The sequence below is a fragment of the Bacillus rossius genome, chromosome 5 (genome assembly GCF_032445375.1).
Source record: "Bacillus rossius redtenbacheri isolate Brsri chromosome 5, Brsri_v3, whole genome shotgun sequence".
NCBI lineage: Eukaryota > Metazoa > Arthropoda > Insecta > Phasmatodea > Bacillidae > Bacillus > Bacillus rossius.
The window spans coordinates 76,405,683-76,428,345 of record NC_086333.1 but is presented as its reverse complement, the minus strand read 5'-3'; the positions used below and the strand labels follow the sequence as shown (position 1 = coordinate 76,428,345).

Below are 22,663 nucleotides of genomic sequence, written 5' to 3'. Positions count from 1 at the left end.
TTATAATCTATAAACTTATACTGTTTCTCTTCTGCAAAATCATTCTCCTGTTTTGATCTGAAAATAAAGATTTTGTAAACTTTTCGAATATGTCTCCCTGGAATATCCTCTTTGCATGAGATGCCGAGAAGGTAGGGGCAGGTATTTTTCGCGAAAAAATCTGGACGCCTATTAGACTGCAATAAGGTATACCCGCACCAGCGGTTTCTACCTTGTGATTGGCGGCCGTCTGCGAGAGAAGTCGTTGCCTTATTTGGCCGAGCCATTCAGGATGTGTTTGCTTCCGCACTGAATTACGGTGATTGGTGTTGTTACAATCGACATGTACCTGAAATAAACTCACCCAATCACGAAACACAGATGATGCTTCAGTGTTTTAACTTTCAGCTGGTCTCAAAATCTTTTCGCGAAATCTGCATGGCCCTACGAGAAGGATATGCATTCATTCGCGAAAAATATTTCCGGATGTCCGGACTAGCTGAATGTCAAAAATCTTGTAGCCTACATCGTCTGTAGGTACCTATTTCGTGTTTGGTTGAGTTACTTATCAGGCGCATGTCCATTGGCGACTCGAGAATCAAGTCATTCAGCGCAGAAGCAAAAGTGTCCTGATTGGTCAAATAAGGCGACGGTTTCTCTTGCAGACGGTCACAGAAAAAAAAATACCTTACCGTACCTTGCTGCAGTAGAAAGAGCATTCAGATGTTTTTGCTACCGAACCACCGTACACGCTCAAGAGAAAATGGCACAACTGTAATCGCTGTTGATACCTTCTTCACTCGAATGTATTTACTAGCGGGTGGTTTTGTACCGTCCTAACGATTCCAGCGCTAATGAGAAAAAAAACCCATCTAACTGTTGCAAAATTCAAGGAAAAAAAATTAATGTCAAACTGTGTATAGAGACATGGGATGATTATTATACTCCTGAATATATTTAAAGGATGTCAATAAAGACCCGGATATTTCGTTGATTCATTTGGCGTCAGTCTAAAATTAACAGAGTCAAGTATAATGTACCAACATGTGATTTACTTTTAGCCAATTTTTTACTGCAGAAAGTAACTTATTTTTCATTGAGTTGATGATGTAATTGGACCACTCTGTTGCTGGCTGGCAGTTGAATGGCCCTCAGGCGTAGAGGGAGAGTATTGAGAGAAATGTGATCCACTCATAAAACTGATTGCGACCAAAATAATCAGCAAAATTTTTGTGTCTTGAAATGTCAAAATAATGTTGCAGTAACTACTTTCCTATCGTAGTTTTGTCTACATGCAAATAATTTCAACAATAATATATTGTTTTACTCAAATTAGTTCAGGGAAAATTTATCAGCCATCTTTAGCGGTGTTATGAAAAATTGATGAGACTGAATTTTTATGATGCGCGCGTACCGTGTTACGAAATTTTCACAAGAAGCTAAAAAGGCAAAATATAAATAAAAACTATTTATTTATAGTGAATATTAGTGCTAGAAATTGCGTTTATAAACTTTTTAAAGTGTATTTTAAAGTGTATTTATATAAGTGAGGTTATGTTCCCGTATGTACAACAATGTCAGTTTGCTTGTAAGCAGTTTCTTGGCCGTTATCATGGGGGAGTTTGTGAGGTTATGTTCGCGTATGTGTAGTTTATTTGCATTATAAATTATTATATTATTTTTTAAAAAATAATTAAAATTAATTTATTAGAATAAACAATCCTCAACTCGAATATTTTACTAAATTGAATTATTAATTTTATACACGTGTTTAAATTAATATTGAATTCTGAGTATTTATTTTAATTTATTATAATTTATACTTTGCCAGCCGTATTTATAATATCACTCCAGTTCTATTATTACTTTATTTATAGTAATTATTTGCATGTAAAATTAGGGTCAGTATCTCATTACGCCAAGTAAGTTTAACTCCTAACGCGTGTACCTAAGTACACACACCCATTTATATTTTTAAAATTGAATTTGACAAAACAACACACAAGCCCAAACCTTTCACCACTGACAAGTTACGTTCTTCGTATCACAGCCAGGCTGCTGGAAAATTAAAGCGCTGACGCTTTAATAGGCTCGTTGAATGTTCGCTCGTCAACCGACCAAAAAAAAAAAATTCCGCATTGTTCCTGGGAATGACGCAATATGTGTTTCAGCCTCCGATAAACCCACGTGTCTACATTTGCAGGAATTTTTGTGCAACGAGAAAAAAAAAAGAGAATGGCAACTGTTTGCCAGTGCGGGCGGGATATTGGTTTTACGTAGTTGCATCAAATATATCCAGTTGTTTGGATAAGGTAATTAGTTTGCATGAGTCACACAGTACTATCGTAACAAAAGCGTCAGTGCATTACAAAGTTGCAACAAATATATCAGATAGTTTGGCTAAGGTTATTAGTTTGTGGGAGTCAATAGTACTATAGTAACAAAATCGTTCAGCATAGCACTCTTGTTGAATTAAATGAGGCAGTGTTGATGACGTTTATGTGTTCTTTCCTGTGTACGTTGAATATCATCACGTAATCTACGCATTTTTTGCTTGTCCAGTCAAAAGCTTTGTGAATGGAAGAAATCTGAGGTATATAGGCCGGTAGGCATCGGTTCTATTTATCACCAGTAATTATATTTTTAATTCGTTTGTTTGCAAAGCGTTACAGTAAGATACGATCTCTGTTAATACACAAAGAAAAGCGAGTCCGTTCTAAAGAACAAAGAGGAATCTATTTGTTAAAAAAATCTCGGAAACTAGACGTCCATTTGTTACTACAGAACTAATCCGAGCAAACACTAACATAAAACCAAATATACAGCCAGATAGGATAGGGACAATGAAAAAGAAGAATCCGTGCTATTGGGCTATTAATGAAAAGCAAAACTTGATAATCAGTTCATTTATATGAATCAATACTTTTTTTAACATTGAGTGGTAACAAAATTTTCTACCTGTCAAGAGTGTGTTATAGTCTCGAATCGATCAGCAGAAGAAAATCAGTTGTGCTGATAGTAAAATTTGGTATAGTTAAAACCACAAATATAAAAAAAGAAAAGATTTTTGGAAACCTTGGTCGTAATTTAGCTTTAACCTCTTATGGGAAATCGACAATAAAAATATGGTAGGCAACACGGAGTACCGGGGTGGCATGGAGTTAGACGTTTTCTGGTGTCCAGGAGGTGTTAATAAGTGGAGCTAGACCAACCTGTTACCACTCAAATGTGGCAGGCACCTTAGTCTAGTTTTCTTGAGTGTTGGCACGTGAGATTTTCGTTGTGTGATTTTTTTTGCTCCTGTATTGTGACCTCTGATGATTTTTCAACCAAGGTAAGGTAAACATACATGTTTACATTGGAATTAAAATTAGTAAAAGCTTGAAGTACGTTTAATTGCATTTAGTTTTAGTGTTTTTAAATATTTGTTTACGAAACTACTCGAGGGACCTTACTTCCCTAACCTGTATCGTGTCCCTGGGGGGGGGAGTGGGGAAGTAGACCTACTGCATTCTGCCCGCAATGTTTTTAACTAACATACCGTTTTTAGTGAACCCATTATATTATTTTCTTCAAATTTCAGAGAGTTCAAGACTAAAAAAAAAAGGCAATGAAAAATGCTGTCGATATGATTATTTCTTGCAAATCTAGGTATTTTACTTAACTAAAGGATAATTCCTAGTGTCATCTTTCTTAAAGGTTATTCACGTATTAATACCAATATCATTCACGACTATTTCAGATATATTTATTTCCCGGTTATAAATTTTAATAGTATCAACTGTGAGCGTTCTAGAGTGTCGGTTCAAGGTCACAATTACAGCGTTTAAGATAACCGCATGCTTTTGTTGTTTTTGTCTTTCGCAGCGCCACATACGCAAAATGGTAACTCCTGAGCGTAATTTCCCCAGTTATTGGAGAACTAATCTGTAAACTTATTTTGCAACAGGATGGAGTCCCTCCCCGTTGGAATCTCTTTGTACGATAGTGGTTGAACGTCCATGTCCCTGACTGTTTGATTGGTCTTAATGGTCGAGACGACAGAGCTTTTATTCGCTGGCTTCCACGTTCACCTGACATAATGCCATACAATTTTTTCCTTTGGGGCTTTATAAAAGATTGTGTCTGCGTTCCGCCACTACCTTATGATTTGCCAGAATTGAGGCACAGAATTGAAGATGCTAATGCTTCCATTACTCCGGACGTGTTAACCAAAGTGTGGGAAGAATTGGACTTTAGACTAGATGTGTGCCGTATATACAAAGGTGCACATATTGAACATTTACAAAAAAAGCTAGTTTAGTTTACCTTCAATTTTATGAATTTTTTTTTGTAAATAGTATAAATTAAACTGTTATAAAATACAATTGAAACTGGGACATTATTTTATGGACATCCTGTACACGCCTGAATAGGCGGGCCCCCTTAAGAATGTAACCAGAAATGTCTTGCAGTTTATCTCAAAGACAAAAATAATGTCTGATGCTATTTTAAAAGAGCTTTGGTGAGTTCCGCGGTCTCGTAGACGTCCAAGCATACAGCAACAGCGACTGAGCGAATACAGAATACGGGAGTATATATATTTTTTTATCCTCGATCTACCTGGTGCCGTGTTTAAATTCCCAGAGGATCCTCCCCCCCCCCTCCCACATACCGACCATGGGGCGTCTTCCGCGACGTCGGGAAAAAGCTCTCAGATCCCGTTTGATGTCGGCGAGCTGTACCCCTCACCCCGCCCTACCTTCCCCCCCTTTTACCTTCTCAGGCGTCCATGTTGGGGTGGCTGCCTTGGGGAGCTGAGAGGGTTGGCTACACTGCAAGGAAAAAAAAATAGCTCGTGTAACACGGTACACGCGATAGAAGTGAAACTTCTTTGGCGATTCAAATCTCATTGCTCTCTTTATATCTCTACTCGGCCTTGAAATTGTAATTGAAATTTTACTCTCTTCGCGCCCAAAGATGTTTCACTTCAAAAATATTTAGTTACGCAGCTAAAAAGAATAATCATATACCACTGTTTAACAATACTGATTTACAAATGTATTTAAAATAATACGTATTTGAATTGACTCTATTTTATTGCAAATGTGGCCCGTGGCGCGGTGCACAACAAGATAAAACCCCGTTGTGTTGCCCTCTGCCCAGACACTCCCTTACTAGATGCCAGCAAGTCGGGTGGAGTCAGGCGCAGGCGGGTCCCTACCGCCGCGACCCGCCTATCCCTGCAGCATGGCGGGGTTCAATCTGAGCCGCACGCCGCCACGTGGAGCCACCGGCCCGCCCAGTTCTCTGCACCGTCCGTAACCTATTCTCCGTCCTTAGCATCAGAAAATTATTCTGCATCTGGCTGCCTGGGCAGCTGTGGCTGGGTCGACGAGTGAAGTCGCCCGCCCCTGGGGGCGCATGCGCCCCTGGTTAATAATAACCCAGGAGTTCCCAACCTTTAAATGCGGGCCGCAAGGCCCAAGCACCCAACTCCAGCATGGTTGATTTTTCAGCCCCTCCAACTCTTCTTACCTGGACCCTTCTTCCCTCTTGTCCAGTAGTTACCTGCTTGATTAATGCATGATAATTGATCCCCGCATGACCCGGCCCAGGGTATTCCCTGTGTCTATGCAGGTTTTACCTGGGTCACACTTAGCTAGCTTTTAAGCTAGGCGACCAATGGGGCGTCAGTCATGGCGCCAATTGCAGCCATGGCTGGCCAGTAAACCCCAATAAGCACATGATGCACGCGCCCTTGTCCTGCATGGTTAAAAACCCGAGTGTATAGGCTTCGGCCTGAGACACACTTAGGTCCTCCCCTAACCTGGACCCTCCCCTACACACTTAGAATAATTTAGGCTAGGAAAAAAAATTATTCTAGCCTATAACTATAGTTAAGTTGGGCCCAGGTAAAACCTGTCTATGGAGGTTTTATCAGGGCCCAACTTAACTCTAGTTATAGGCTAGAATAACCAAGTGAGAGGAGTTAGTCATGGCGCCAATTGCTGCCATGGCTGGCCAATCCCCCTCCTTAGCACATATGCATGTTCCTCTCTCTGCATGGTACCCTCTGCATGTGTAGAGCGTATAGGCTTCGGCCTGAGACGCACTTAGAGTCTCTCCCTAACCCAGACCCCTCCCAAACACACTTAGTAATTATCTTAGGTTAGGAAAAAAAAATTTCAACAGCGTACACTCAATTTTCCCCTTCTTAATTTAGTTTAGGCTGGCTGGCAGCCTGGTTGGAAACGACAAAGTTGCTCCCGAAACAACCAGTGCCACCAAACCCAATGCGGAAAAAATGTCCAACTTCCCGCCCTTTTGCTTAGTAATCTTTCTACTCTGTCCAACTCTTCTTCCAGAACTATCCCTATGTTACCTGTAACTAACCTACTTGTAATTAATGCATGAAATTCTTGCATCGCTGATGTCAGTGCCCAGAGTTTTCCCTGTGTCTATGCAGGTTTTTCCTGGATCACTTTAGTTAGCTTTTAGGCTAGGCGACCAAAGGGGCCGCCAGTCATTGCTATAAATCCCAATTAGCACACGATGCACGCGCCCTTGTTCTGCACGGTTAAAACCCCGCATGATAAGAGTGTATAGGCTTTCAGCCTGAGACACACTTAGGTCCTCCCCTAACCTGGATCCTCCCCCCCACATACACTTAGATTAACTTAGGCTAGAAAATTTAGAACAATAATCGTTTCTCAAAAATGTTTCACGAGAACGTTGCATTAAAATTCGGCCTTGAAATTTTACTCCCAAGGCTCCCAAAGAAGTTTCACTTCAAAAACTCGGGTGCGTGGTCATCACGCACTCTAGAAGTGAAACTTCACAGATAAGAGTGATAGGAAATTTTAGGGTTATGTGCGTAATCATTAGTTGAAAAGAGACCTTTATTTGCAAGTGTCTGTACATGTCTTCAATGGTAATCTAATAATGAATTAGTGGGTTGATGATAGGAAAAACATGATACATAAACCTTTCGGAAACGTCTATACAAATTGTCACAGTTCTAATGCTAACTCTGGATCCAGCCTCAGAGTTGGTAGTTTAAGTTGAAAATCACGAATTGCGAAAAAAAAAAAAAAAATTCAAAAATTCGTAAACGTTTACAAAAGTATACGAAATCATGCTGTAAAATTGTTTAAAAGCAAAACCTAAATTTTTTAGACTCCGCGCCATTGAGCAATACATACGTTACATACGTTACACATATAAATCTGTTACCTACTCATTTCTCTAACCCTGTGATTCTGATATAAATCTACCCGTTGTACAAAGTTCCACCTAATAAAGCATTCTCGAGTAATCACCAAACTTTACCAATGCAATAAACTGTTCACTTAATTTTTTTTGTAACGAAGATTCACACTCTACAAAAATAATTTTTTTTTTGTTAGGGATTTCAAAATAGCTCCAAAATGTTGGTCTTAAGAGGGTCATAAACAAATAGGTGGGCAAGAAATTCCCATACCTACGTGTGCAATTTTCCTGTTAATATATTTTTCCGTTTGTAAAACCTAATTTGGCAGTGGTTCATTTCAAACGAATTTTTGTTTTCGCAATGGGAAAGGTTTTATAATGCAATAGTGGTTTGGTGTATTTTGACGTGATAACGTCTTATAAATCTATGAACGCCGGCTGCACGCATGAAAAAGCATGACTCGTTGTCACGTTCCACCTGAGCCGAGCGTGCAAGAACCAGCCAACCACCGTGCGAGAAAATCTTCTATAATATCATACAGGTTGAGGCGGACTTTTTAAAAGCAGCAATTTAAAAAAATTGATTTATTTGTCCAATTTCGTCATTTATAATTAAAAATTTATTGACATTGATTTGATGTTTTTTTATTTCTATAACTAATTGTTCGTGATTATATTTAAACAAATCATTTAAATTAAATTTTGCAAAAAATGTAAATAATATTTGAAAATTAAAAAGTATGCAATTTTTTAACAAATGTTTTCTTATGACGTTATCACGTAAAAATATCGTCCGTAAACCAGCTTTACAGACAACCCCCTTTTTTCAGGTACTTTTTTCGACAGTGTGAATAGCGCGCTGATTGCCTCCAGACTTTCCTGGGAAACTTGGACTAGTGCCACCACCTCCCTGCCCCCCCCCCCCCCCCAGGTAGACCCGCCTGAGTGGCAAGTTGCGACGCACCACCGCCTGGTGATGACGTCGTGAAGACACAGTTAAAGGGGCCCGCCTAGTCAGAGGGCGTATCTGTGTTAGCAGAGCTCGCTGCCGCTTCTAGCATGGCGTCGCCTCTAAGCCCCTAAGCCTCTAAGCCTCTAAGCGTCGTCCACAGAACAACCATGAGATTTGAGACGTAAACGATATATTATGTGGCGGAGATTTGGAGATATATTTGCAATGAAAGTCGCTCGAGTGCTTTCAAGAATCTCTACTGGATGTTTCATGCCTAAACAATTATTCTGGAAACATCCGTTTTAGACGTTTTCACTCTTCTAAAATACAGTAAAAAAAACATAATTACGGAAACATAACTACTTAGCGTATTATTAAATGCTTTTAGATAACAAACGGCACTCTGACATATTATATATACCTACTTATAATAAGCAATCAATAATTGATCAACATATCAACATTAAAACCACATAGTATATAATATTATATAGTAGCTAAATATATACTCTTAACTTTATTTCAAATGTGAGGTTTGCAATAATGTTTTAAAGTCAACCAAAAAAAAGTTTTATTATTCATTTCTTTTTTCAGTACTTTGTGACTAATTTACATTGAAATTCAGTCCTATGTCGCATTAAAGTAAAGTTTTATGAATTATCTATTTCAATTTTTACTTTTTTTTTTTTAGAAAAAAAAGTAACTTTAGAATTTCAAGTCACTTGGTAGCTCTCAGTTCAAGATCTTCAATTTACCCAGTTTATCTGGCTACATCAAATTAAAAACGCTGACCCTTAGTCTTTTACTGATGAACCTAAAACAACATCAGCTAGAAGAGTTTGTAAAAATAACTGCTGAATTATTGAGTATTTGAGTGTTGATTAAAAATTAGTATGTCATTGTGATGAATTGTATTACAGATGTTCAGAAATTCAACGAGGAACTGGAAAGTTGATTTTTGCGAAGGCTGAATTAGAGAAAAAATACTAAAAAAAAAATACAATAGCGGGGAAATAGCGTGTTCCATCACTTGATGAAGACATGCCCGGACGTTCATTGGTTGTTCGCTCTTGGGTAATAGTTGGCGAATGGCTGTCCAGCTCTGCTGTATTGCTGGCGTGGGAGACTGTAGCTCGCGATGAACAGGATGGTTCCGCTTCTGGATGCTTAGGCATTCTGAACTTTCACATCCACGAGAGGGCCCCTGATAGGTCAGGTCCAACTAGGATATCACCCGCCAAACTGAACACTTGTTTCTTTTTTCGCAGTTGTAAAAATTGCGTAGGTTGTCGTCGGCCAGTGGGTTTTTCCTTGTTGTATTTTGTTTTCCTGCTGTTTTCCCCCTACATTCATTTTCACCGCCGCTTCATCTCAATGTGTACCTTTCAACCGTCTCTGAAAACTTCACGTGGGCAAGAAATTCTGAATAACGTAAGAATAATAATTTATTAATGCAATACATTTGACCTCAGGCCTCAGGGTTCTCGTTCGAAACTGTTATGACTAGGGCCATGAAAATTTCGCTAAAAGATCCCGAGAGTAGCTAGAAGTTAAAACACTGTAGCATCGTCTGTGTTTCGTGATTGGGTGGGTTACTTGGAGGTGCATGTCGATTGTTACAACAACCAATCACACTAATTCAGTGTGGAAGCAAACTCGTTCTTAAGTGGCTCGTGCAAACAAGGCAACGACTTCTCTCGCAGACGGCCGCCAATCACAAGGAAGAAACCGCTGATGTGGGTATACCTGTTGCAGTCTAGTAGGCGTTCAGATTTTTTTACGAAAATTTCCTGCACCTAGTTATGGCTTCACCACACAACCCAATATTAAAGGTTTTTTTTTCGAGTGTGAGAACCGGATAACTAATCATGCTGGAATGTAAATTGAAGACCTCCGTTGCCATCCATCAGACCGGGTGATGGCAGGACGAACCAAATGATGCATCGCCTGGGACTGGGAAAATTCGCGATTTCGACGACTTTCAGGATGGGCTCCACAGTCCTGTGCATATACTCGGGAAAATAACGCCAGTTCATCGGCTGTCGACACGTGAGTCGTGCTGACTGGTTTTCCCGTGATTCGATACTTCTTTTGGTTAAGGGAATTCCCATTGGCCCAGAACTTTAAAGTCTAAAAGCACGCATGGCACCTGCATCGACAAATTTTCACTTTACCATCACCCTATGCCAAGCAGGTCTTATGGGATCGTTGAATTTTGACGATTTAAAAACATTCTCTAGGCCTGATGAAATACCCCTCATAAAATATTCCAGCAAATCAAAGCGAAAGTATAGTAGCCAAGCTTCGTAGTGCATTTGAATGCACTCTTTCTTTCAGTGCGAGTTTCTGTGTTCGAGTTCAGGGTAAGGCAATGGTGAATTTAATGGAAAGCCAACAGAACCGAGAAACCGTCAAACTTATTGCAATTAAAAAAAAGCGGTAACAAATTGGGCAGGCAATCGAGAAAATCCAGGTTGTAATATTGGTTTTCTGAAACAGCTTTAATCTGAATTTTCCATCTCTAAAGTCCTTGTTGTTGACGAAATGCAAAGCCTCATTTGAAAAAAAAATTAGAAACGTATATTTTTTTATGTGTTGTTTAACTTTAATAATTGCGACAGCTCTGGCACTTACCAAATAATTCAATTAAGCTGTCCTTATTCAGAAAGGCGGCGAGATTTTTCTCCCGTGTTTCTAGGCAGCAGATTTTTGAAACATTGCGTGTGGCGGAAGAGAAGAGTTGACGCGATAATTGAAACAAATGGGCGGAAAGAAATGCTGACAATTTAATGCCACCATGGGGTAGGGAAAACACGTTAATTGGGATAATTACTTTAACGGATAAGGCGTCTTGCTGGGTGGAGTGATTCATTATTATTATTATTATTTTATTGCTGCCACGTGGTATGCGGAAGAGGACAGCAACTTGACGGATTTTCTTGCAGTCACAAAGTGGGAAGCTAAACGTAAAAGGGGGAATTAAAACACGTAACATTTTTCGTTTTTTCTTCCCCTGACGCATTTGGCAAAAAAAAAAGGGAGGGGTTATGGGTGTTTTTGGGAGGGTAGAAACTTTCTTGATTACCGTGACAGCGGAACTCTGGCAGTTTCTTCCTCCTCCTCGCCTTCCTTCGCATCTCAACCCTCCCTTCCATAAAATGCTCTTCTTCTCAGCTATTACCCTCCCCCCCCCCCCCGCTTCACACCGTCCTGTGTTTAATTCTTCTCGTTGTGATGCCGAGAGCGTTGGGAGGGGATGTGAGGGGGAAGACATAATCCCACCCCCCCCCCTTTTTCCAGTCTGGCCCCTCCCACCCCTATTTCTGCCTCCTCACCCCCCCCTCCTTAGCCAACACCACCCACCCCCCTTTCTCACCGTCGGAAAACAATTTCCTCCAATTTACGGCCAAGTAAATGGACAATGGCGGCGAGGAAGGAAGCGCAACGCAGGAGGAACTTCAGACAAGGATGAAGAGAATAAAAAAAAGGGGGAGAGTGGGTTGGTTCAATCTGCCCAAAGGAAGTAATGAAGACGCATATAACCCGCGCGTGAGGTCGGGTGGTCGGCGCTAGGATACGCCACCTACTTTGCGTCTAAGTATCACCCGCTACTTCACGCAGTGCGGGAAACTATTTTTCGATGGACTTTCCTCCCAGCTCTGCGTGCTCCAAGTCCATTCTGGGTGTCTTCATGATCGAGCTAATAACGCACAAACAAGAGAGTTTTGCACGACGATAATTAAATAATAATTAAATAATATACATTAAAAATGTCTGCATATCAGTTGCAAAAAATTAATAGATCATTATTGCAATTACTGAGATGTGGCGGCTCACAAACACAAATGTACTTTACTTATACACAATGTCTCCCACTGAGAAAGATGTTGCAGAACTTGTCTAAAATGTCACTAAAATTATGTTAGTCATGTAAAATATTCCTTTAAAGTGAAGAAAAATTCGATAACGCTTGCAGAGAAGAAAAAAAATTAAGAGAAACGTATTTTGAAAATAACCACTTAGTGGCTTATGAGTAACAGGAATGATTTAATTTATATTGCTGAAAAAAATAATAGATAATAGTTTGTAGCACTTATAAGACAAATAGTGTGTTGATTTTAATATTTCCTGTAAAGTTATTTGTATTTTTGTAATTCTTTGATGACATTTATTTACTTCTTGTTATCATGAGATTTAGTATAGCAAGAAATAAACTGGTCTTTATTCGTGTTGAACTCACATGTATGTTGGATGAAAATATTTGTAGAAAAAAAATATCTTTCAAAAATACTTGTCCTCAAATCCTCTGAATGTTTCTGACAGATGTTTGATTTCTCATAATAAGCGCGAATAAAACTTTTTCTTAAAATTTGCCCAATGAAAATGTTATTTAACTTTCTCGGTGTTTTTTTTTTAGATAAAAAATAATTTATTCAAGGCCTCATGAATTTAACTTTAGTCAGACTACGTATCTTAGGTTATTCGCTACGCCATGAACTTTGTAAACAAGGATTAATATATGTTGGCTACTCTTAAGGAAATATATTTGTGATTTGTACAATGCAGCAGGTTTTCGGTAGATAAGAATCTGGTCCTAATCCGATTATTGTTGCGATGGAATCTCTTAAAGAAGAAAGAAGTTGCGCTCGGAAGGAGAGAGAAGGGTATAGAAGATGGAGAGAAGATAAAGGCTATCCAATAAAGGCGGGGAGAGTTAAGGTCGGTGCGCGTCCTACTTTAGTTGCGAGCCGCGCCGCTAGATAGCACGTCGCGTGCTAGGGGTGAGTGAGGGGGGGGGGGGGGTTCCGGGAACGAAGGAGAGGGGGGATGGGGTGGGAGGAGCTACGGCCTGCAGCAGAATCATTGGCTCCCGCGGGAAATATGCGAACAGCACAGCGGTGATGCAGCGCGGGTGGAGGTAATTCCAGGGGCCGCCACCACTGCTGTCGGCACAGATACATTGAGGGGGGCACTGCGCAGCTAAAACCATGTTTTTCGACAATCTAATCTTCCAGCTCTGAGAACACCACACTCTCACTTCCCATTAAAAAATAAGTTTTTTCCTTAATATTTCCATCAAAAATCGTGTTTGGGAAACATCACAACCTTACTCTACCCGCTAGGAAAAATAGTCCGTAGTAGTTTACATGTGTTGAAGAACACTGTTAGGTCAATTTAATAATCTACTCAATCTGCTAGTGTTTAAAAGTGCATAATAGTAGGTGGGTTGAGTAAGTAGACAAAAATCTGAAAATTAAAACAAAAAGGCGTATACAAACTTAAAAATGAAAAATTTCCATGAAATAATCTAATACTTCAGGAAACAGAAATAATTTCCAGTGTTACAGGTACATAAAAATACCTTTTTTAGGTATTGAAATTGAAATTAGATAAAAAGTACTAGATTTAAAAGACATAAAATAAGTCGACAGTTTTTGAAAAGTTTTTATTCGCAGCCAATAATAAAATTTTCTGAATTAGCATTGGAGAAATGAGATTTAGATTTACGAAACTTCATTAATATATGTAAATATTGACAAATGGAAAATTGGTTAAGGTAGATAAAATTTCCGTTTGGTTGAGCTTTATTTTTAACACGGCGAATGAAATAGTACAACTTTTATCAAGCAAAACTCCGTTCCCCCGGAGAAACCCCCGGATTGCCTCCGCATGGGGAGTCCTAGAAAAGAAACTGGCTCCCCATTCGGAAGCCACCCTGCAAGGATTTTTTTTGTTTCCACCCACCGTCTCTTTGGTAGCCTGACTTGTTGCAAGGGATTGTATTCCTATCAGACAAATGCCGCCATCGGCCTGAGACAATCCGCCTTGGAGGAGCCGGGGCGCGAACCCGGATCCTACAAGTCACAAGGCAGTCGCTCTACCCCAGAGTCAGAGTGGTAGAGCGGCGAACTGCAGTCTTATTATCACTGACAAGATGTTATTAGCACGCGTTTACTGCTGTTTGGTTACACATGCTTACTTTTGGCAGTTGATTCAAGAAGCAATTACTGGACGTATGGACAAATATATATGTTAAAAACACACACGGAAATTAAAAATAATGATTTAAGTAAGTATAACGAAACATGCACTAAAATCAATGAAACGAAAATATATTATCTTTAACTCACTGAATTGACTTTGCATTACGTGTTTGTATATCATTTCTCTGGCTATTCTATTGTTCTGTATTAGCATACTAGTGTTAAATTATGTTATTTATTTCGTGTTATACTAAGCCACGACAAAAACTCAAGTTCATTAACATTCTTGAATAAACAGAAACGGGTTTTAAACTATTATCATATTTAGTTTTCTATCACTGAGAACAGATGTCGCTTTAAGAGATCGTCATTACGAATACGGAAAGCATTGGAAGAGATTCTCGTTTTATTTTATCCAGACAAAAATCTAAATCGAAAGTTTCAATGCGATATTAGATCTGCTGTCGGCGAGGCTGTTCATAAATTAGAATACACTTCATTTATTTTTTACCTTACAACTTTGGACGTTTGTGGATAGTTCGAAGGTTCATCGATGCAACACGAATAAGTTTTTAGGAGATAATGGAGCGATGGCGCAGTGGCAAGACACTGTAATAGCATCCAGGAGGATCTATAATTTATATTTAGAGACTGGAAAAATTCGCGAATTCATTTCGCGATAGGCTAAAATACAAATCGTTATACCTTAGTGCTGCCTCTGCTATTGGCTCACAACTGACCTGGATGACGCTGGGCTAATGAGAAACACCCAACTAAAGCTTTTTCGAATCACAGGCTGCTACGCTGGAACGTCTAACAAGACAGCAGCCAATGAGAGGGTGGCATTTGACCGAGTAAACGTAGAACTATGGAGTTCATCCTGGAGGTCATCTAACCCGCGAATTTTCAGGTCCCTATTTATATTTTTCAGAAGACAATTTTTTTCCAGGCAAATGTATAAATATTTTCCTACAACAGACAATGGCCAGTTTCTACCCACCAGTATTACGGGTCTATGTCGCTGTATTTACCATCTATAGTCACCTCGTTGTGAACGAAGCGTTAGACCCCAAATGAAACAATAATAAACACTTGACGTGAGACAAATGCGCATCACGACAGAGCTCAGTACACACGGTGTGTCAAGGAGACAGCGATGAATTTTGCCAGTCATTGCCACTTTTGGAGTCACAATTTCCTCCATAAGGCTATGCCTCGGGCCATGTATTTTTCGCGAAAAATATTTCCAGACCAGCTGTGGGTTAAAACTTCTTATCATTGTCTGTGTTTCGTGGTTGTATGGGTTTTATTTCAGGTACATGCCTACTGTCAGAACACCAATCACAGCCAGCCAGTGTGGGAGCAAAGGCTTCCTGAATGGCCTGGCCAAATAGAGCAATGGCGTCTCTGGCAGACGGCCGCCAATCACAACGGAACAATCCCTAGCAAGGGCATACCTTATTGCAGTCTAATGAGCGATTAGAGTATTTCGCGAAAAATACATGCCCATAGCTGTGCCCATAGATAGGACCTTGTATCGGAATATAACGACGCGACACGTGTCAGACTGAGGACCAACTGAAAACTAAACTCAAATATAATTCTCTGACATGGATACCAAATGTCCATTATTTCAATTGCACTAGAATTATTCGAGAATGTGTTTTAATGTGTTGTATTTCGAACTCGAATTTAGTTTGGAGGCGAATAGAGAGAATTATAAATATTGATATAATGCAATTTTTGGGCATACGCTATTTTGCACTGTTTGTCATGGAAAAAAAAATCAGGAATACAAAATAAGAAATAAAAATGATCAAAGAACAAGCCTAAATCAGCTGATGTCAAACAGATGGACCCAACGTAAGAAACTAAAGCAGGTATTATTGACAACACAACGACAACCGCGCAGACGAACACATTCAAACTTGAATATCAGACAGCACAAGAATTCCATGGAAGGCATTTAGTAATGAAAAAATTACAGCATAGACGAACACAGATGCCTGTTCCCGAAACGTCTCAACTGTTTTGTCATAGGAAAGCTACTGTGTTCGTCTCCGTGCTGTCGACTTTGTGTTGTCCATAATACCTGTTTTAGTTATCATCGTTACGTCCAACTGTTCAACATCAACTGCTGTCCGCTTGTTCTGTGTGAGTTTATGTGTTAATTTTTCTTTATTATTTTGTCTTCCTGAAAATTTTCAATGACAAACAGTGCAAATAAATTGAATTAATTCAAAATACCCCATTGCACGAAACATTTAAAGAACATATCAAAAATATTACAGGAAAATATCATTTCCGGACTTATGAGAATAGAATAATTGCGTGCAACCAAATTGTCATTGAAATACGCTTTTCAAAGAGGTGATTTGAAATCACTAGGGGCAGTGTTTTTTTGCAAAAAGGTTCCAAATCTAAGTAGAATTCGAGACATTGTAGTGATATCAGTATGCATACGCGTATTTTATTTTATTTTTTTTTCTTCTAGTCACACTTGCATGTTGCATACAAATTAGGTCTCTCCAAAATACTGTTGACGGACTGGTATTGGCCCGTTCAAATAATTCATCAGCATCTTATACTGACGTCAGCCATAGGAAAGATACAAACCAGTCAGTGATTGTCAACAAATTATTTTATTCTAGCATCTGATACAAACCTTCGTGTGCAAAATTCACTTCCTGTAGGTTCTAACTTTAGGTACCCGGAGATTGGAGATTCATCAAACGAAAATCTGGACTACGAAGAACTCGCACATTTACGCTACTTGTTAAAATTGGGACACATTTGTTTTGACATACCCTAAGATGGTCAAAGCTGTGAATGAATATCTAGTGGCAATCGAACTATCGAAAAACAATCATGGTAATTCTAGAATAGAATGTCTTATCTTGAGGACAGGAGACAATTAGCAAATTATAGCTATTGGAGAAAATGCACTGTTACTAATGGTCTAACAGTGCAGGACTACTCCTTAAATCTTCCGCTGCTGGCCCACGACTGACAATCTACCACTACAGGTCTAAAACTGCAAGTCCGCCATTGCAGGTATACAACTGCCGGTCTACCACTCGAGGTATACTGATGCAGATCCATCACTGAAGGTCTACTACTGCGTGTGTTTGAACTTGTTAAGTTTTTCGGGTACCTACCAATCACCCGCCGACACAGCCGTGAATGCCTACATGACAGGCTCTAGTGCCGGCTTATTGTCTTGCGAACTGTCAAATGTGGGGAGAATAGCGAAGGGTGAGGGACGGAAGGGGAGTTAGGGGGACGCGAATACGTATCAGTAGGGGTCAGGTGTTTTTCGCAAATAAATCTGATCACTCGTTAGACTGCAAAAAGTTATGTCCGCGTTAGCGATTGTTTCCTTGCAATTGACTGCCTTCTGATGCAAGAGAAGCCATCGCCCTGTTTGGCCGGGCCAGTCAGAACGTGTTGGCTTCCGCAACGAACGACTGTGATTTGTGGACCGACAGTAAACATGCAACGGAAAGAAACACAACCAATCATGGAACACAGACGATGCCACAGTGTTTTAACACAAAGCTGGTCTATAAATCTTTTCGCGAAAACTACATGGCCCTACGTTTCAGTATGGTGTGGCCAAGAAGGCGGATAACTTTGAACAAGCGATACGCAGATGAAGACATGACTATTGATGTGTAACAGGGACTCGTCCAGTCGACACTATTTGGTTCCGAAGTAGCTTGGCTTCTGGGTTGTAGCCGCGTCCTTGGCGAATAATTCACCGACGTTTCGGCCAAATAACGCGGCTACAACCCAGAAGCCAAGCTACTTCAGACAATGGCCGCGAAAGCCTGCGAACATTATTAACTATTTGGCTCGCACTGCACATGTTGAATTAGCTCACGCGAATTCACAACATGGATCACGCTATGCCGCAGAGAGCAGGATGTTTCGCGAACGCCTCATAAGGAAGGAAAATGGAAGGCGCGTCACTTTCTGCTCCCGCAAGCAACACACGTCCCTCATCTACCACCCTCAAAACCCCTTCCGCATCCGCGGCCTCTCGACCCGTCTTCCTCCGCCGCGGCCGGCGAGTTATTCATGCGCGCAGGAAATAGTCCCGGGCTGCGGCGCGCGCCGCTGGGGGAACAGCCCGGCGCAACCCGGCGGCTCATCAGATATTATAATGCGCCAGTCTCCATGACGGTCAGGCACAGGCCGTCCCTCTAGAGGGCGACTCTGGTTGGTGCGCTTTCTCCCCCCTCTTCCCAACATGTTCTTTATCCCGGCCTCGCGTTTACTGAAGCACCCCGCGTCGCAATCACGGCGGAGAGCGATGTCGTTCCGCGACTCTGAGTCCATTCGCCACCGCGCCGTGACTGCGGGGAGTTTTCCAAACACGCGACTTCCTTCATTTCAAATTAAAAAAAAAAAATTGATGGTTTTCGAGACTAGATGTGAGTTATTCTAATGTCGCTAAGTTAAACTAACAAAACATTTACAACGTTATACAGCATTTGAAATGTAGTTAACCTAACTGCATCAACTGTTCAAAACAGTGAACGATTATTATACTACAAAAAAAATATCGCAATGCTGTTTAGCAGATATTAAATATATTGAGAGAAATTTAAAAATACGATTTTCAGAAATTTTTAAAATATTTTAGAAGAGCACCTATTTTAGAAAATTAGTGTTTAATATTTACAAAAATGCTTGTAAAATAGTATTATATATAAAATATTCATTATTTAAAATGATTAATCATTACAGTATGTAACTTCTTTACTTCATACTCAGTAATTTAATTTAGATTTGTTTCTATAAAGGACGTTGCCATATTTTATTTATTTATTTCACATTTAGATGTAGCCGATAATAGTATCCCTCTTATTTTAAAAGTTAGCTGTACATTTAACCAAGAAGTACCAAAATTCCTTTTTAAGGGGTGGAACGGGTAATAGGGGTAGTTTTCAGGAATCTTGTGTAGACAGTGACATTCCTCTTGTTTTGAAAGTCAATACTGCAAAATTTCATCACGCTCGGAATACAACTTTAAAATTGTATAAAAAATGAAAAAAAAAATTAACTTTTCTTTAAATGTATGCATACTAACATATTCACGAATACCCAATCAATCTATTCGAATATACATTCTGGAAATTTTTTATATAGTTTTTATTTTGTTTCATGGTCCATAGACCACAAAATAATCAACTCAAAAATGTGCAAAATACGACCATAGGGGTAGAAATGGGGAAGGTTTATGAAAAAAAAAAAACAGAAACATCAAAACATTGCTGTAACTCCAATAATATGGAAAATATCACTTTCATTTGAACGTATATTATTTTGTCTGAATAAGTTTTTAATAGGACCAACCATAGCTGAAATAGTTAGAGGGCAACAATAATTATGCGATAAATATAGGTATAGTAAAACTAACATTGACTGTTACTCGTTTAACCATCAGTTTATATTATTCTTCATCGTTTAAAAAATTCGCGAGTGTCAACAAAAAGACAGGACATATTTTACACCGTAGGAATTACCGTAGTTTTCAGTTTTGTCTCAAAGCCTTGGTCTGAACGGTGACGATAAACATGTTTTACTACATATTAATGTGAGTAGGATGCGTACGTGCAGGAAGGACTTTATCATTGATTTTTCACGTTAAACTGTTGGATGCCTGCTGCTTTCAAGACACAGAGGCGCCTGTCTAGCAGCCAGGGACTAGGAGCTATGAGCTAGGAGACACTAGGCTAGCAGACACTAGGCTAGGAGACACTAGGCTAGCAGTCAGGAACTAGGAACTAGGAGCTATGAGCTAGGAGACACTAGGCTAGGAGATACTAGGCTAGCAGAAACTAGGCTAGGAGACACTAGGCTAGGAGACAATAGGCTAGGAGACACCAGGCTAGGAGCTATGAGCTAGGAGACACTAGGCTAGGAGACACTAGGCTAGGAGACACCAGGCTAGGAGACACTAAGCTAGCAGCCAGGAACTAGGAGCTATGAGCTAGGAGACACCAGGCTAGGAGACACTAGGCTAAGGGTCACTAGGCTAGGAGACACCAGCCTAGGAGACACTCACCCCGTCTTGGCGAAGTTGGCCCAGTAGCGCATGATGCGGCGGCTCAGCTCCACCTCCTGCGGCAGGTAGTTCTTGCTCGCGTCCAGCGGCTCGCCGAACACGTAGTTGATTTCGTCTGCGTGCATCACGCCTGTCCACGACGGCCAGGGGTTGTTCGCCGAGCGGTGCTTGAAGTAGTACATGTACACGTTGCTGCCCGCCTCGGCGTAGCGGTGCGCGAACTCGTTCACGTTGCACGTGAAGTGGTAGTCGCCCACCATCTTGTCCAGGGCGTCGCGGTTCTTGATCGGGTCGTTGGGGTTGAGCCAGTCGGTGTACTCGAACACGATGGCCTGCCGCGCCACGTTGTTCACGTAGGGGTTGAGCTCGCGCACCGCCTGCAGGAACTCCTCGCGGCTCACGTACACGTTCTCCTCCTTCCTGAAGAGCTCCGTCAGGTAGTACAGGATGAAGTAGTAGCCCTCCTCCGTGTTGGAGCCCGTCAGGATGTTGGTCTTCTTGAAGTTCTTGGCCTTGAGCGACTCGTGCGGGCTCTCGTCCAGCATGGCGCCGTCGATGACGGGCACGAAGGGGAACTCGCAGATTCCCAGGGTCCCCCACTCGTTGTTCACCAGGTCCGTGGCGTTCTTGGTGCGCAGGCAGGCGACGACGGCGCGCACGTCGGAGCGCGAGTGCGGGCAGCCCACGGCCTCGGCGAGCCGCAGCCCGCGCAGGATGCTCTCCTCGCGGTCGATGATGCCCCAGGGCACCGTCGGCGACCCCGACTCCATGATGGCCTGGCTGAACAGGTTGCGGCTCAGCGGGGACAGCAGGTGCAGGCTGACGGACACGGCGCCCGCCGACTCGCCGAACAAGGTCACGTTGTTGGGGTTGCCGCCGAAGTGGTGGATGTTGTCGCGCACCCACTGCAGCGCCATCAGCTGGTCGAACATGCCGGCGTTGCCCGGCACGTCGCTCGTGTCGAAGAACAGGAACCCAAGCGACGCGAGGCGGTACTGCATCGACACCAGTATCACGTTCTCCTCGGAGACCAGGGTCTTGTGGTCGTAGACGTCGAGCGTGGCGGTGCCCGAGTAGAAGCCGCCGCCGAAGATCCACACCATGACGGCGGCCGAGCGCGGTCGCGGCCGCGGCACCACCACGTTCACGTACAGGCAGTCCTCGGACAGCGGCGTGTTGGGGTTCCACACGTCGGCGCCCGCGAAGTCGCCGAACACAGTGTCGACGATCTGCACGCAGCTGTTGGGCATCTTGGTGGCGTTGAGCACGTTCTCCCAGCGCTCCACGGGCCGCGGGTGCCGGAACCGCAGCGGGCCTGCGCCGACACACCACGCTGTCGGACACTGTCGGACACTGGCGGACACTGGCGGACACTGGCGGACACTGGCGGACACTGGCGGACACTGTCGGACACTGGTGGACACTGTCGGACACTGTCGGACACTGTCGGACACTGTCGGACACTGTCGGACACTGTCGGACACTGGCGGACACTGTCGGACACTGTCGGACACTGGCGGACACTGGCGGACACTGGCGGACACTTCTCTGACCACACACCAACAACAGCGAGCAGCCTCAAGGGAAACAATCATAACCTGTTCTGATTAGATGGAGCGCGCGATCAACAAGAAAATTATGCGAAAGAAAGTTGCCAAAACATTTTTTAAGAAAAATACTTTAACTGAAATATTGCTCTATTTGTGCTGTACACAAAATGATGTAAATCAACGTCAATGGCCGTTTTAAGGACTTCAGTACTTGCGTGTTTAAATGAACTACGTACAATACACTAACAAATGTTGTGCAATTTATGCTGTTATATTTGAAAATTCGCAAAAAAAAAAATTATTTCATTAATAATTTGTAAAGAATTTCTTTTTTATTTTATACATATTTTTTTACAGTACATTGAAGTTTGTAATTCAAACAGACCAATTAAAGTGTGAATGTCAATGAAGGAAAATTAATGTAACGTTAAAGAGTACTATCGTAACATTTCATCATGAAATAGCTTAGAAGTTCACATCTTAGATATTGTTAGGTTAGAACTGAGGTTGCTACCACTTAGGGTCAATTATTTTACTACCACGACATCCTTCAAACATACATATGTTTCTGCTGCTCCAGAAATTTGAAACACTTTATAGCACCTCCTGATAACGTTTAATACTTCAATTCAAGAACTTTTTAGGACTTAAAATAATTGATGTATTTTTAAAATTCATAAAATTATTCAATTCATATTAATTATAAGGTACCTTAAAATATATATCTAGTTATAAGATGCCAAAAATTAAGTATTTTAATTGTCAATCTAGTAATAATTTCGTTTTTTAAAATAAAAATTAATTGTTTGCATGAATTAATTTATATTATTTAAGGGATGATATGAGTATAATAATATTTTTTTCCCGAAATAATGATTGAATTAACTTGTAAAACAAAGTAAAAGGAAGTTTTAATTAGAAACTATGTTCTTTT

The 22,663-nt window shown here is 41.1% G+C and overlaps 1 protein-coding gene across 1 annotated transcript in view; it reads right to left on the bottom strand.

Moving 5' to 3' along the window:
• Positions 1-21,444, bottom strand: part of LOC134532303 (acetylcholinesterase-like) — a gene marked incomplete at its 3' end in the record, with an annotated part of 173,833 nt that extends 152,389 nt beyond the window's left edge. Inside the window, exon 1 of the mRNA XM_063368722.1 lies at positions 20,180-21,444. Within this exon, the coding sequence (XP_063224792.1) occupies positions 20,180-21,429 (1,250 nt within the window). The remainder of the gene's footprint in view (positions 1-20,179) is intronic.
• Between the last annotated feature and the right edge of the window lie 1,219 nt (positions 21,445-22,663).